Here is a 16,179-nt window from a genome sequence, read left to right on the forward strand (position 1 = left end):
ACCTCTGACAAGATTTTTTTTTCTTTTTAAAAGGACTTGTGATAAAGAATTTTCTCTTTTCTAAATGAAGAATAGTCTGTCATTTTAAACATACACAATATTAAGCGAGACTCTTGTTTTACTTTAGACTGGAAAAATATGCCAGGGACAGTCAAAGTCAACACAAAGTAACAAACAGCAAAAGGTAGCAAGAAAGAGAAACAGGTAAGTGCAGCTCTGGTCAAATTCATAGCAGTTCTTTACGTCAGTTAACAGCTCATTTACACTGTATTTCTAATCAGTTACATGCAAGCCCAAAGAAGCATTTGATCACTACACAAGGTAATAAAATTTGATTAAATTTATCAGGCAACTGCTAAAATATGAAAATTTGCAGATGTAACAAATTAGCTTTATCCAAACTTTTAACAGGACAAAATTAAATCATTCCATTGGTTAAAAAACCCTACATTCAGTTTTACCAAATGAAATTTCACATGAAAAGTATTGTGTGATTCCAAAGTTTCTGGAGTAGAAATGGAGTGATTTGAAATGTCAAAGACCCCATTATTTCGAGAGAGAAAAAAGAAAGTACACATCAAAAATTTCTAATTCCACATGTGAACAACAAAATACTGCATATCTACCAACAACTGCATTGGGTAGGTCATTATGAAAGGCTAGCTGCCAAGATGTAGGAAATGGCTCCTTGCCTCTGTTCCCTTTGAGGAATATACAATCGTTTGAAATCCAGTCACATGAAGCGCTTATCATGCTGTGATATACTCAGATACGCCATCCTTAAAATAATCCAATAGAGGTTTTTAAAGTTGCAGTCTTCCCCAACTTTGTATCTCTCAACATATAAAGAGTCACTTCAGAACAGCAAGAAGGAGTGGGGGAGAGGGGTCACAGCCTCTGGAACAGATGTTTTACACTTTTTTGTTTTTAAATTAAGGAGTTCTAAGGCCACCTGTGTTTCTCAGTGCTGAAAGTTGAAGTCACAGGGCCCCTTTCCCCACCATGAGAACATGTTCAATATTTTAGATGTTTAAATGTCTCCTTTTGGCACCATGGAGCATTATTTTAAAAAGGAATATTTCTCCAAGTTCCTAGTTCTGGCTGCCTTGTTCGCTCACTGCCACAGGCGGGGTTTCAACTTTCACAGCTATGACTATGCTCTCCCCATCCTCTGTTTTGATACGTTTCAACTCTTGCTGTTCAGACTGGTCTCCATTCTGACGTTTCGTTGGAAGAGAAGCTGACGCAGACGCATGAGTTGCTAACATGTGTAAGGGACTTGCAGCAGCTGTAAAAGAATTGAAGGGGGGAACCCATTAAACACAGACAAAGCAAGAGCAAGTTTGACTTCATGACTAGCATTAATATTACATGAAAGCGTGCAGTGCCTCATGTTTGAGAACTACCGTAGGCTGTTCCACCTTTGATGAGAATACCTATAGGAGCTGGCTAAAGATGAAGAAAGAATTAAATCAATGCCACAGATAGAGGAACCAGAAGCACCAGTGGTACATTTGCAGAGATAAACAGAGTTGTTTATCTGCAACTATTCTTCTAAGGTAGTATTGGAATGCATCTGCACAGGTGGAACTTTTTAGAAAGCTCTGGAGATTCAGTGTGTTGGCTTCCCATTGCCCATGCCCAGTACTTTCCCATGCACTGAGCCAGCACTATCCCAATGGCCACTTTAGACAATCTCCGAACTGCAGGGATGGAAAAAAGTGAGACTGCACAGAATTCCGAAAGAACATTTACAAGTGAGCAGCTATGCTTCCTTAATTATGGGTCTTGTGCTGCCCCACATATGGGAGATTGCTGAGCTCTTACTCAGAGGGCGGGAGTAGGAGATCATCATATATAAAGTCAATCTCCTGGGACTCACATCTGCAGTTCAAGGGGATAATGTTCCATTCACGGGCAAGGAGAAGCCAAGCTCAGAGACACAGGAAGTTTTGGGTCATGAATTTAACCCTCCAATTGAGAGATGAGAACTGGTATTATGGGAAGTGGATGATTCAGACCTCTGATGAAACTGAGGAACTTTGAAAACCATGGCAAATAAGGGGCAATAAGAACACAGGATGTCCTTTCATTCATTACCTCTCTCAGGGCCCACAGCATCAATGAAAAGGGAGAGGATGCCCAAGCCACTCTCAATTCCCATGAAATGGTGAAAGCATCTGCTATTCAACAAGGGTAGCTGAGTCACCAATAAAACCAGGGACATTTGCAAATTGTCTGCAGTGATAAAGAGGCTGATCTCTGGCAGCTCCCAAAGATGAAAGAGATCAGTCATTTACTCATTGTAGAGGGACACTGGTCATGAAGATGATGTTCAAATGGTTGAGGGAAAGGAAAGGAATGAATAGTGTAAGAGAAAAAGCTGTAAGGTATGAGAAGTTAAGGCTTTGAAGTAAATCAGATTAACAGATTGTAATAGCTATCAAAGAAGCTCTATCCTGGGTGAAAAGCAAGGATGAATTGGTAGGGAGGAGCCTGGGACTGGTAGAATAAACGAAAATCTAATCACGTGGTCCCTGCTTTTCCTGGGCAGTAGAGGGGGTTAAACCCATTGTGGGATGCCTTCCTTACAACAATCTGGAGAAACTTTGAATCTAGGATACTACTGAAAATTCTGCCCAATTCCACAAAATCTTTCCTAGAAAACTTGGCCATATGTATTACCTGGGCTTTTCATGTGCTGACATCTTCCACAGGGGAGGATGGTTGAGGACATCCCAAGACTTCAGATGATGGTTCCAAGGGTGTCTTGGCATCACCATCCAAGTTAGAAGAGAAATCTAGTGTTTCATCACCTGGAACCATGTATGGCAACAATGGGAATTTCAAGATTCCCAAGAATATCCATCTCTCTGGCCAGAGACGTTTGAAACAAGAAGTGATGGATGGGTTTATGTAGCCATCTGTGAAGCTTCGGGTGCCTGACTGACCAACAACAGAGACAAAGCGAACACCATAGACTGTGAAGCAGGAACTATACGCTGGTAAAATGTGCACTGAAGGCAAGGATATTCCTTAGAAGTAACAATGGGATAAGAATGTCTGGCAAGGGATGTGCCATATGAGGATCCAATGGTCTATCTATGAGTGAATGGGCTTTCCCCAATAAAATGGCTCAGAGCAACCATCACTTGATTAACATGCTTTTCTGCTGAGATTCTAGCAATACCTGACATTTGAACAATATGGCTTTTACCCAAGGAAGAATTTTGACTCAGAGATTTTGCCCCATGATTGCATTATTTTTAAAAGATCTTAGTGTACTTTGGGGCAAGAGGTGACAATAGGACAAAAATATTCAAGAAGTAGAAGAATTCAATAGAAAGAGAGACCACAATCAGTGCAGCTGCTCAGAGGGCATAAGAATCACACAGAGTTCTCTAGATGAGATGTCTCCAACCTGTTGAACTCTGTGAAATCAGAAAGGGGTTGAATAGGCAGGTATTAATTTTGCCTCCTCGCCTTACCTGAACAAAGGAAGGAGGGCCAGTGCTCATCGTCTTCCACTGCTTTTTAGAAAGTCCCACCTATGATCTGTGCAGGCACATTTCATGTGATTATACAGATCCCATAAAGAACAGCATTTTAGTTTTAAAGTTAGGCGCCCTAAGGCATTTCTGCCTCCAGTTACCTATTTCCTAAGAAATCTATACAAGGAAACTGGTCTAATGCAGTGCTCCTGACAGCGAATCAGTCCTATGCCGTATCCTAGAGTCCATCATTCCTTTGCTGTTCAAGTAATCCAAGTAATTCTTCAAGTTAATGTGTTGCATCAGTTCCATTTTTTTAAAAAAGTTTGTCACATTCCAAAAAACATATCCCTATAACATGCTGTCAGCATATATATTCACCTTCCTATAGAAATGTTAGCATTTCCCAATCCTCAATAAATTGCCAATTCTATTGCACAGAATGTATCATTGCGATCAAGCATCTCTGGTAAGCACAGTTCATTAAAAACTCTATACAGCTAGGCAGATCTCCAGTTACTCCACTGCTGAAATCTCTTCATTGGCTTCCAATTCACTTCAGAATCAATATAAACTTCTCCTGTTGACCTACAAAGCTTTTCACTGTCTAGCTCCTTCCTATCTCTCCTCTCTCATCTCACACTATTGCCCCGCTCGTGCTCTTCGCTCCTCTGATGCCATGTTTCTCGCCTGCCCAAGGGCCTCTACTTCCCTTGCTCGGCTTCGTCCATTTTCTTCTGCTGCCCCTTATGCCTGGAACGCTCTTCCAGAACATTTGAGAACTACAAGTTCAACCGCAGCTTTTAAAGCTCAGCTAAAAAAATTTCTTTTTCCTAAAGCTTTTAAAACTTGATTTTGTTCTGACTTTATACTGTTAGTTTTACCCTACCCAGTGCCTGTTTACCCTACCCTGTGCCTGTTTGCATTCTCTTCCCCTCCTTATTGTTTTATTATGATTTTATTAGAATGTAAGCCTATGCGGCAGGGTCTTGCTATTTACTGTTTTACTCTGTACAGCACCATGTACATTGATGGTGCTATATAAACAAATAATAATAATAATAATAATAATAATAACCATGTTCGCCACTGGGTAGTATCTGAAATGGTTACTTAGCAAAAAGTAATTTTTCAGGACAATGTTAAATGCAGTGTGAACAGGATTAACAATTTAGTCTCAAAGCTCATGGGACAAGGCAGGGCACACACAAAATCGATGATATCCAAAATTTCAAGCAGTTCCCTTAACATATACATTAGAAAATAGCCTGGATTACAGATTCATGTACATTTAGCAGTTTTGGCAGAGCGCAGGCTGAAATGCTAATAAATATCTCTTATACAAATTACTCTCGACAAAGAAAAGTGGACCATGCTCAGCTGTTTTACTCCTCCACTAAGCAGTAGTAACTAGCCAGCTATACCTTGCAGTAAATGCATTGCTCCTATTCAAACATGTTAATACGTTAGGAGAAATTACCAAAGCTCTTTATAACTTGCTGCTGTTAATGATAAAAAAATAGATTAAAAATGCCCTGACCAAGAAGGAAAAAAGCAATTAGCAAGAGCAAGTTATAGCTATGTTTTAAAGAATTACATTTTCAAGGCTCTGAAGAATTTATTTTTTATTTTTTTATTTATTACATTTATATACCGCCCCATAGCCGAAACTAAGTATAAAATCACCACACTAATCTGGTGATCGAAGCTTAACAAAAAATGTTTGGTTGGGTTGGATGCAACACTAATCCAGTTTAACTCAGCCTTGGAAATAATCCCATAAAATCTACTAGCCTGCAAAAATATATAACAGCCTGCTAGGGCCTGGCAGAGGAGGGACAGGGAGCTTTTTTTACTAGCTGGCTAGGGGCTAGCAGAGGAGGGATGGAAAGCTCTGTTTCCTCTTCTAGTAGCCCACTGTATTTCTATGCTATGTGTGGAGTAGGGAGCTTCACTCATCTGGCAGACCCACTTGGTTTCTATGTTGGGTGCAGAGGAGAGCCAACACACTCTGTTCTTCCCCCCCAGCTTGCTCACTTGCCTGCATGGAATTCCTTGTAGCCTATGACTGTGTTCAGACAACATGATAGTCAACGGTGGGAACAACTTGAAAGTTGTTTATCTAAGGAGTACTTCCCACACAACATGATAATAATCAACCGTGGTATGGATTAGCATCAGCACTGAGTTGAGTATTAGTCCACACTGAGTTGACTCACTCAACCCCCGCCCTCTCTACCTGCCTCAGTCCACCCACTAGTATTCCATCAGCCATTGCTGTCAAAAATCTGTCCTGCTGGCTGGACTAGAGCAGCCGGTGCCACTTTGACCGCTCTTGTCTTATGATTCTGTGGCTGATGAAATAACCAACAGTGGCTGAGGAAATAACCAATGGTGCCTTCCACAAAGCATGATAACCAACCGTGGTTTAAACAGCCAACTCTGCGCAGTGTTGGTTATTTTGGTGAAATAACCAACTATTGGTTAAAAAAACTCTTTCCACACAACACGATAACCCACGGTGGGTTAAATAACCAACTGTTGACTATTAACCACCCTTGGTTATCGTGTTGTCTGAGCCCAGTCTATGGCTACCAGGCAAGTGCTTAAATACAAGGCTGGTTTAACATTACAAGAATGAGTCACAGCAAACTTTGGGGTCATACACTTCTCTGCACAACCGTGACACAGCTATGCAGAGATCAAAAGCTTCTACATCTGTTTTAGATTAACTGTAGTTTAGCATGTCATCAGATTCCTAAACTGTAATTAATCTCAACTATGTCTGGCAGAAACAAGCCAGTTTTTAAAATCATGGTTTGTCATGTTTGGATGACATGACAAACTGCCATTAATATAAAAAGGAAGCAAAAGATTCCAAACATCTTCTCATGGCTTTGCTAGATGAGAGTGGGGGAGTGCACAAGCCCATGGCTTGCCTAGGCTCATTCTTATGATGCTAAACAAGACCATAGCCTTCTTCACCAAAGATCAATAATGGATTCCAAAAAGCTACTTTAGGCACTCCCAAAGACCTCAGTATGACATCGTATTTTGGATTCCCTCATCCCACTCCAACAGTTAAATCACTTCAATTTCAAAAACAGTTTGCCACGTGGAACAGAATCACAGAATAGTAGAGTTGGAAGAAGCCTATAAGGCCATCTAGTCCAAACGCCACCTCAATGCAGGAATCCACCTGATGGGGAGCAATTCCTCCAGAAATACATACCCCAAAGTCCTTTTTGACAGTTAGAATTAATTGCATATTTTTGGATCTGAGCCCCAATTCCTATCTTAACTTAAAAGGGAAAGGATATAGACTCAAACTTATTATGTCAAGATAGCTGTTACCTGCAAGTAAGCTGAAGTCTTAAGAATGAATTTGTAACCATTTGGATAAATAGCAATCCGCTTATTTTAGACATCACTCTTACAAAACAAAATTTGTAAAACACCACTACAAATGCTTACCAGTGTTGGCCTGACCTTGAATTGCTGTGGTGATGGGTACTATGTGTGTTCCATTCTGAGTTACAGTTTTTATTGGTAGCTGGTGTTGACCTAGAGGTGTCTGTTGTACTAAAGTAACCGTCTGTAAAGGTGCGGTCTGAGATGTCTGAATGATCCGACTAGCAGCTCCGATAGTGGTATGGCTAACTGCAGGTATAGGCTCCACTTTAACTGGGAAAAGAATAAAGATCTGTTAAGATAAAAGTTTGAAATAATACCAAGTAATTAGTGGGTAATGTGTCAAATTCAGCACATCTTAAAATAAAGCAGTATGAAATAAAAAATAATAGCTATTCTCTCTACGTAACCAATGAAGAGAAAAATACTTGGACTTCATTAGTTCAAGGGTGAATGGAACCAAATACTTACCTTTGATTTCATTGTGGTCTCCATTCTCTTGAGGTTCTCCTTTAGGCTGGGCCACCACTGCTGCCTGAGTAACCACCGCTTGTCCAGCTACAGTGTAAGTATTTGCTGGTGCTAATCCAGTCACATTTGTGACAGATACAGCTGGGATCTGATGAACAACATGAACTGTCTGTACTACAGGCTGTTGGGACGTTGATGTTGTCACAGGAGTTGCAACAGTGTACGTGACAGGTTTCATAGTTTGTGGTAGCTGCCTCTGTACAGTAATTAAAACAGGCTGGCTAGATAGGGGTGATCCTACCAAGAAAGCAGAGATAAATTGGTTATATCCTTTTCCCATTCAACCTGTGTCCTCGAATTAAAGAGTACTAACTCTCTCCATTTAACAGTTTCTGCAGCTAGAGCATATTCATTTTAAAAAAACCATTCTATATTACTAACGCAATATAATCAGACTCCCCCCCAAAAAATCACACATAAAATGTAACCGCTGAAATGCCATAGCTCAATGACATACTTTAAAGGAAGAAGGCCCAAGGTTCAATCCCCAGCATTTCCAGGCATGACTGTCAAAGACCTGTCTGAAACCTGGAGAGCCACTGCCAGTCCGCAAAGACAATACTGAACAAGATGGAGCAATTGTCTAACTAGTTGCAAGTCAGTTTCTTACAAATAAACTATTTGATTTGCAGACCTCTTCACTTCATGTACACCAATGACAAAGTGAAACTATGCGTTTCCAACAGCAGTGCAGAGAATCACCTCTGCTTTTTATTAACACCACTTTACCACAGGGGTGGGCACAACATAGGTTGTGGTTCTCACACTGACAGCTGACAAATTCCTGCTACACCATGGGCTTTTTCCTCTTTCCAGCTTGGAAAACCCATGCCAAGGCAAGTTAGAATCCAATGTCTCTTTTCTGTGTCAGGATTCTGCCAACAGCATCCTCAAAAGGGAAGGAATTGATGCCATTACTGTTTGTATAGCAAAAGACAAATACCTTGTCCTCCGTAAGTGCTGGTGGCAGAAAACTGCAACTTCCCCCAGCATGCCCATTCAAAGACTGGACAGAAGATGCTGGTTCCTAATGGCTGCCCTACTACACCGAATCCTGCACTATTTTCTAGTGGCAATAAACAGTCCAAGGTTCAAAACAGCTGGGTTGCCAATGCTAGGCATGTACTAGGACCTAGCAGGTTCCTCCCTCTTTCTAGCCTCAGTAAGCTGCAGTGTAAGTAAGAAATGCTACATTGAAGTGAAAGAGAAGCCATGGTTTAAGGAAAGAGTGGCTGATGCCATTTTCAAACTTCATGCATCTGGTGACCAAAGCTGCCTCCACTGCAGCAATTATTAGCTCCCACCCAATTCAGCTACTGCCTGTCTTATTCATAGTAGCACCAGCATGGCCCAGCCAACCCAGCTGCTACTATGCAGTCCCTGTACTTGGAGAAACAAGTGGTGGCAGTTGTACAAGGTGGCTGGTATTGCCTCCAAAGATAAAGTACACATGCTGGCAAACTGGAGGGAAAATCGCTGCTGGATTTTTGAGGTCTCATGCAGCCATCCCTTTACCACAGCTCTGTGCTGCAAGTTCTTGGCTGCTGGCCAGAAAGAGGCTTCAATAAATAAGACACTTGGAGGGGCGCATGTAATGATTCATGTACAAGTGTGTTGTTTGTCCCCTTTTTAGGTACAATATTAACAATAATCAGGGCCATTGTTTTTGGTTTAAAGTGTTATTATTTCTCAGACATCATCTATATTTCCGGTTATTAAGAAGTATGAAAATAGCAACAACCACACCTCTCCAAAAATGTACTTTGGAAAACAACAACACCTTGAATAGTAACTGCCTTGTAGATCTTGAAAATACAATTTCAGCCTGACTGCTGAGTAAATTCCCACTGAGGCTTGCCTGGCACCGACACTGTCATCTTTTCAGCACCAGGTGATGACCACCCTCTACTCCCTGGCATTTAATGCTATTTGATGAGGCATCAATGTCTGCTGTTTTAGAACAGGTCTATTAGGAAAAACATTTATTCAAATTATTTTAGCTGTTTATATTGTTTTAATTTCTCTATGTTATCATTTTTAGACTATTTTTATTATCTTGTATTTTTTATTTTTTATGAATTGTTGTAAACTGTCCAGAGAGCTTCAGATATGGAGCGATACAGAAATGATTTTTTTTTTTAAAAAATGCATCTCTCCATGCCTCAGTGTTTCTAGCTTTAATAGTGAGACTTTCTATTTAATCATAACACAGACTATGGTTCTTTAAAAACATTGACTTGTTGCATTTTTTAGAGTTTTCTGCCACGGATTCAGTGGCTGACCTTGAGCTTCTCTTGCAGCCTCAGTGGTCCTTCCCTACAAAACAGGACTATTAATTGGCAATCTATGAACCAGTGTTTGTGAATCTCCCCCATGAGGGTTTGATATTAGAATTCCTGATCCATGCTAACTCAAATGTAGATTTGTTCTTGTATTTGCAGTGTATATGGGGTGCAAGCAAGCAATTGTGACTGGCTCTTCCCCCTGAGCTGCTATTCTGTGACCAGCCTGGGTTGGGTCTAGTGGTGAAACATCAAGTAGATTGCACAAAATAGTTTGTTTTATAAAGCAGGAGTGAAAACTGCTCACCTCTGATTTGTAGGATGTTTTACATTAAAATGCATATCTTACCTATGCATATGATTTCTGCATCATCAATGGTTTATTAAGACAGATGTCAAAATTGGGAATCAGGACTATGTTTGATCCCTTTTAGAGACAATTCAGATGTGAATATACTTGCACATGTTTATTTATGCGAACACTGTAACATCTGAGCAGCTCATTTGTGAAAGGCTCAAGTGGCTGCTTCCATAAAAGAAAAGAAAAGAAAGAATTGTAGCATAGCAAGCTGCTATGTCTTCCATGAATAAAATATTTAGATGTTCATACTGTTCACACGTGTAAATTACTCGCATAAGCAATATTGCCCCTCTTGAAGCTGGACCTACAGTGGCATAGCAAGGAGCCACACTGCGAAGTCTTCCCATATGGTCCAGAACTACAAAGAAGCTATGTGACAGTAGCTCTCACACTACCTGGAGAATACTGGAATGTACCTTGGGTGCATTTCAACTCCAGCTTAGCCACCTGTGATTAAATCCATGCATTCAAAAACCAGGAGGTTCTGCTAGCCTTTCACAAAATCTAACACATATATTTGCAAACAGACCTGGTTTTTGAAGCAAAGCCTACATTATATTTTCTAAAGACATGTATAGTTTTAACACACACACACATACACATTAAATACACAAAAATGGATTGAAAATTTCACCTGGGGCACTCTGTGCAAATCGTGCTTCTTGTATTACTGCTAATTTTGGCTGGATAGTGCTCGGCTCAGGCTCCATTGGGACAGGAGACCCTTCCCTTGACAGACTTTCTGGGGTCTGCACACCACTTGAGTGAGCAGATAAGACTCCAGAATGGTTAGGGGAAGCTGGGGCACTTCTGCAATAAAGAACAAAAGCAGCCACTTTTTAGACTGACAGTTAACAATGGTTATGATGAGACATCTGCCTCAAAAATCATTTTATACATACACTTTCCACAAGGAGGAGCTCTTTGCTGCTTAAGTAGTATTACGCATTGTTGATTTTGTACAAAGTTTTGCAGAGCTAACTCAAAGGCAGGCTAGATGGTTGCTCCAGGACAGGGGTGGGCAGCTTGTAGCCCTCCAGATGTTTCAGGCTACAACTCTCATTATCCCTCACCACTGGCTGTGCTGACTTGGGCTGATGCGAGTTGTAGGCCAAATATCTGGAGGGCCACAAGTTGCCCACCCCTGCTCTATAACCACAGAATTAGAATTGTGGGAATGGAGTTAGGTGGTGTGGAAGAGAATGAAAATGAAGGAGCTCTTCAAGTAACAGAACCACCTGCCCTATAGAATCATTTGATACAGAATTCCCTAACTTAACTATCTCTACCTTCGTTTCTCTGTCATATCCACTATAACTTTCCTCTCTAAAATACAGGATCTTTTTATAATCTCTATTTGCCTATATATATTACTTTTGCTATAATACTTACAGAATAAATTGCAGAATGTTACAAGTCTGAGTCTGTCTGACTTCTATCTGGGTTTAAATAACATCAGAGCTGGAATTTTCTAAGAGGAATTCCATTATTATTATTATTATTATTATTATTATTATTATTATTATTATTTATCCCTTTAAAGGTCTTTCCCCCCTTTTAGGTAATTATTAAGTTTTCATATCTGTACCTAAACTAATGCCCAGCCATTATGAATTCTAGTTAAATACTGGAACAGATTAAACTATTAATGAAAATTCTTTTTCAAAACATGTGTGTTGCTCAGGTCTTCCCCCAAACAATCACTCATATTTTGCTACCTCATGCAGCCTGGGGGGCAGGGGTACAAGGGGACTCATCTTCCAAGTTAAGATTAAAAAATATTGGGTTGTATCCAGAGTTAGTCATAACTAAGTTTGGATCCAACACAATGTCTGTATACACTTTTCAAATAGAAGTTTGTAGGGCTATTTTTGTCTTGTTCTCAGGACAGGGCAGAGAAATACCCAAAGGGTATCAAGTTCAATCCCTTGACCTAAAGTTTAGGGCAAAGTTAACCTGGGTGCCAGAAGCAGAAAACATGACTTTGGATGCAACCCTATGGGCTGTGCTCTTATTAAACAGAAGGATCCGATCTTGGAGGCTTCGAAGTATCCAATGCCTTGCCAGGCTGTTCCTAGCAGGGCATGAGGAAGATGGGGGTGATCTTCATATCTCTGTCCTTTTTACATTTCCCCCCTCTAGATAGGAACACTGGCAGGGACTGGAGAGGCCACAGGATTTCTTATATCCCAACCTCTCCTCTCCTCTTCCCACCCCCAAAGGCCACACTTGCAACCTTCATAAGCAGCCAGCACAGTTCTTTCCACAGAGGTTCTGGGTGTGTGTGTGCAGGGGAGGGGGATCGGAAGGCAGAATCCCCTTCCCAAGGTCGTGGTAGTTTCTACAGCTGGATGAGGCTCTAAACAATCCTACGTTCCCTGGGACCACAGGATTGCTCTCTAACTGCATCTTGTTTGAGGACAAGTATTCATTTCACAAAACTGATGTAACAAAACCCTAGTGGAAAAAACAGCTTCAGGACAGAGTAAGTGGGAGCAGAGGTGAGGGGTTGCTCAGCCCTCCCCCTGCCTGCTGATTCTCTGTTCCAAATCATCCTCCCACCCCTGTAAAGTAGCTTTTCAACTCTGTGGTTCCAAGCATGAGCTTGCAAGAGCAAATATATATTCTACCACAGAGGACAAAGCAGCTTGGAAAGGGTAATTTGGAGCATGGAGCAGCAAGTGAAAGGAGAAAGTTAAGTACTCCACTTTGCAGTTTCTGCACTTTTAACATTTCCTCCCCCACCCCTGGTTAAATTAGAAAGGTTATTAGGCAGGTGAAATAGATCCAGAAGGTATACAGAAAGCAGGCATCATCTCCAGGAGGTTCACGCTATGGGGCAAGCCAATGGTATTTTTTTTAAAAAAGAAAAAGGTATGTCAAATTACGTGCTTGCTTACTAGATGCTACCAAATAGTGATCAACTGGAGTGAAAGGAGGGCATGCACTTGCCGGACTTTATCCCTAAGCAGCAACTGTGTGGGGGAAAGAGCAGCTTGGTAGCTGCTACACCAATAATGCAAACCAACAACATGTAAGATTATACAATACCTGGATTGTGTGAAGCAAGCCCCCCTCCCCCCGACCCCCCACCAAAGAGTGCTTGGAGGCGGCTGACAAATGCAGTGTGTTGCGCTTTCAAAAGGTGCTACGCAACTGGAAAGAAAACTGCATTACTAGTCAATATTAACTGGCAGAGGGAAATCTCATGTCCCAAATAAGGCAATCAGATCCTCAGCATGAAGCAAAACCCACCAAGCCTCCTCAAAAATTTCAATAGCTCCTTAGTGCAAGTCGATAACATCCAATATCCCTTCTCTATTTAGGAAAAGTCTTTGTTATTGTTACAAACCTTGCTTTAGCAATATTGCTATCATTTAAAAAGGACTGTGGTTATCCTATGCCCAGCAGAACTTGAGTTACACCTAAGGTGAAGCCTCTGAAAGTGTATGTTTTTAAGTCCCCAGCTTTAATTCCTTACCTAGAAGAGAGAGGTCCCAGTGGGGTTCTAAAGCAAGGTACTCCCCTCGGCCGCCTTTTTCTAAAAGCCTGCTCTATCAATTTGCTTTCAGAGGCAGGGTCTATCCTCCAGAAGGAGCCTTTGCCTGGTTCTTCCTGGGAACGCGGTACTTTGATGAAATAACGATTCAAAGAGAGATTGTGACGTATTGAATTCTATGGGATATAAAAGATATATAGAAATCATCCATCTCTTCAGTATCAAGCTGGAAAGTGGCCTAATGCAAAGGTCTAACTCCTTGTGAAATCAATCTCCAACCACCACATATACATTTAGCAACAGTGTTTCATTGTAATGGATTTGGTGGAGAGGGGCAACGTATATAAAATCTGACACAGTTATACTCCTACAAATGCAGATTTTCAGTCTTGCCATTTCTCCCATCTTAACACTAAGACTTTTCCTCTTTCTTTTGAGTTTCAGCTCTATTCGTACTTTGACTCTTGCCTGAAGTATTCACATTCTATTTTTAACCACTTAGCTTTAAAGCTCCTGTGATGAAAAGTCATTCACCTTGCTTGGTGTTTCCACATCAAGGCTTTCCCCTCAAATCCCACCAGAAACTTAGCTTCCTCTTCACCAATGCACATCCATCCCCATCTATGCTTTCAAACTCCCCATAGTCTTGCCCCACTTTATTTTTAAAGCTCTCATTTCACACTGAAGTCCAGGCATGGATAAAGCAATGCTTTACAGTTTCCATAGAATTAGATGAGATGAACTAGAATAGCTTGCAAATATGCAGGCAATATATTCTAACACACCATGAACAAAACTTAAGGATGGCCATGGACTTTTGTCATTAGGTATTCTCCACAAATTTTGATGCTCCTCCCCCATTCCCTCAATGTATCTTTTTAAAAAAAACCCTCTGGTCTCATCTTTTCTCCATCCCCTTCATCACTTCAATCTGTGCTGGGAAATCTCAAGCTCAGCAACATCCCAATAGCTGCCAATAGTCCACATTATAAAGACTTAGGGCGACATCCAATTGATTTCATCTACTGACAGAACAGCATCCATTCACATAGCGAACCCCCATCTTCTCCAAAACTGCTCTGAAGGGTTGGGGGGCCCTTGAGAGAAGATTTGGAGGGTCTGCAGGGGAAGAAGAGGTTGGGAAAGTTCCACTGCACAAGCAGAAGTTTGCTCATGCAATGTTGGATGTAGCCCTAAACATGCACATTCAGACTAGAATGCAAGTTACTCAGTTTGGGAATTCCTGGTAGTAGCATTTGGTTTGATTCCAGCTATTATACATAGACAGCTTCTCTAGTTATGCTTAATTTTTTAACGTATTTCCTCTACTAGACATATAGGGATTTCTCAGTTGTGGATTTCAGTTTTGCTAACCCTTCTCTCCTCAAAGACATCTGCCACTATCCTTCATATGTGGATTATAAATGGCATTCTTTGCAGCTAAGAAATCACTAAAACTGTGAAGTATAAGGTTTGTTTTGGAGGGGAAACTCTACAAAAGTGTCAATTCTACAGACACACAGAGAGAACCACAGCATACCATTTTAGAAAACTGAAACAGCTACTCATATTCTATTTTTTAAAGCTCTAAAAAAACTGCTTTACAAAGTTAAGCCTACCATAGAAGGAAACAAAACTCTGTGGGTACTGTGGCCAAAGTAAGCATTTAGTCAGCCTTTATTTTGCTCAGTATATTTAAAAGTACACTAGTTACTTTTACCTGCCAGCCCTTGTCTGCTGTCCTGTAGTAAGGATAGTTTTTAGTTATGTGCGTATAAATTCCATTTAGTGTAAGTTGCTTATCAGGTGCCATTGTAATTGCTTGTACTATTAGTTGTGCATAGGAATAAGGTGGCTTTGAGTCATCCTAGAAAAAAAATTAAAATATTTCCATAATAAAAACAGCTTATCCTTTAAAAACAGAAGAGCAATTGTGTATTATAATACGTAAGGAAGCTTGAAAATATCCAAAAGTACTGGGAGGTATATCTTTTTCTTTTTGAAACTAATTTTTATTAGTTTCGGCATTTTCAACATTATAGCATACAGTATGAATATGAACTGAAACTAATGTATATTCAAAATTATATATTCAACAACAACAACAAAAGGATGAAAAGATAAATAGTAAATAAATAGGGACAGATCCAACAAATTATATGTAGAGTTTGTATAAATTAGCAGACGGTCTTTTTCTTAGCATTCTGTAGTTTCCAGAATGTCTTAAGAGTCCAAGTTGTATTTCATTCTGAATTGCTAAACCACATCTAGGTGTTATTGCAACTTTTGCTTTTTCCAGCCAATATATTTCCATTAGTAGCAGTGAACTCAAGAATCAATTTCACAGTTTGTATTCTAATCAAAACTTACCTTTGGGCTATCTCCACCAGATGCTTCTTTGTCATTTTCTGACTGTGAATTGTCAGCCATTAGATGTAGGTCAGATGGTATTACACGACCCATTTTGTACCCTGAAGATCCTGCACCACGAGGGCTGGATGGGCAGGAATTTGCAGCACTGTGGAATAGAAGAAGAGAAGAGCCAACAATTCCATTACAAAATATATCATCACCACAATGTATATCAAACAGCCCTGGTTACAC

The 16,179-nt window shown here is 40.5% G+C and overlaps 1 protein-coding gene across 2 annotated transcripts in view; it reads right to left on the reverse strand.

The window, feature by feature from the left end:
- Positions 1–215: 215 nt before the first annotated feature.
- The window catches only part of FOXK2 (forkhead box K2), a 43,063-nt gene continuing 27,099 nt past the window's right edge, over positions 216–16,179 (reverse strand). Inside the window, exons 3-9 of one of the 2 annotated variants that reach the window (XM_063120446.1) lie at positions 15,946–16,093; positions 15,296–15,442; positions 13,558–13,751; positions 10,711–10,886; positions 7,374–7,670; positions 6,981–7,175; positions 216–1,288 (exon numbers count right to left, since the gene is read on the reverse strand). In XM_063120446.1, the coding sequence (XP_062976516.1) occupies positions 1,092–1,288; positions 6,981–7,175; positions 7,374–7,670; positions 10,711–10,886; positions 13,558–13,751; positions 15,296–15,442; positions 15,946–16,093 (1,354 nt within the window). In that variant the 3' untranslated portion in view covers positions 216–1,091. Of the gene's footprint in view, positions 1,289–6,965; positions 7,176–7,373; positions 7,671–10,710; positions 10,887–13,557; positions 13,752–15,295; positions 15,443–15,945; positions 16,094–16,179 lie in introns of both variants that reach the window. The other variant, XM_063120445.1, reaches the window with a different exon arrangement.

Source organism: Elgaria multicarinata, chromosome 3, assembly GCF_023053635.1.
Source record: "Elgaria multicarinata webbii isolate HBS135686 ecotype San Diego chromosome 3, rElgMul1.1.pri, whole genome shotgun sequence".
In the NCBI taxonomy this organism is placed as follows: domain Eukaryota; kingdom Metazoa; phylum Chordata; class Lepidosauria; order Squamata; family Anguidae; genus Elgaria; species Elgaria multicarinata.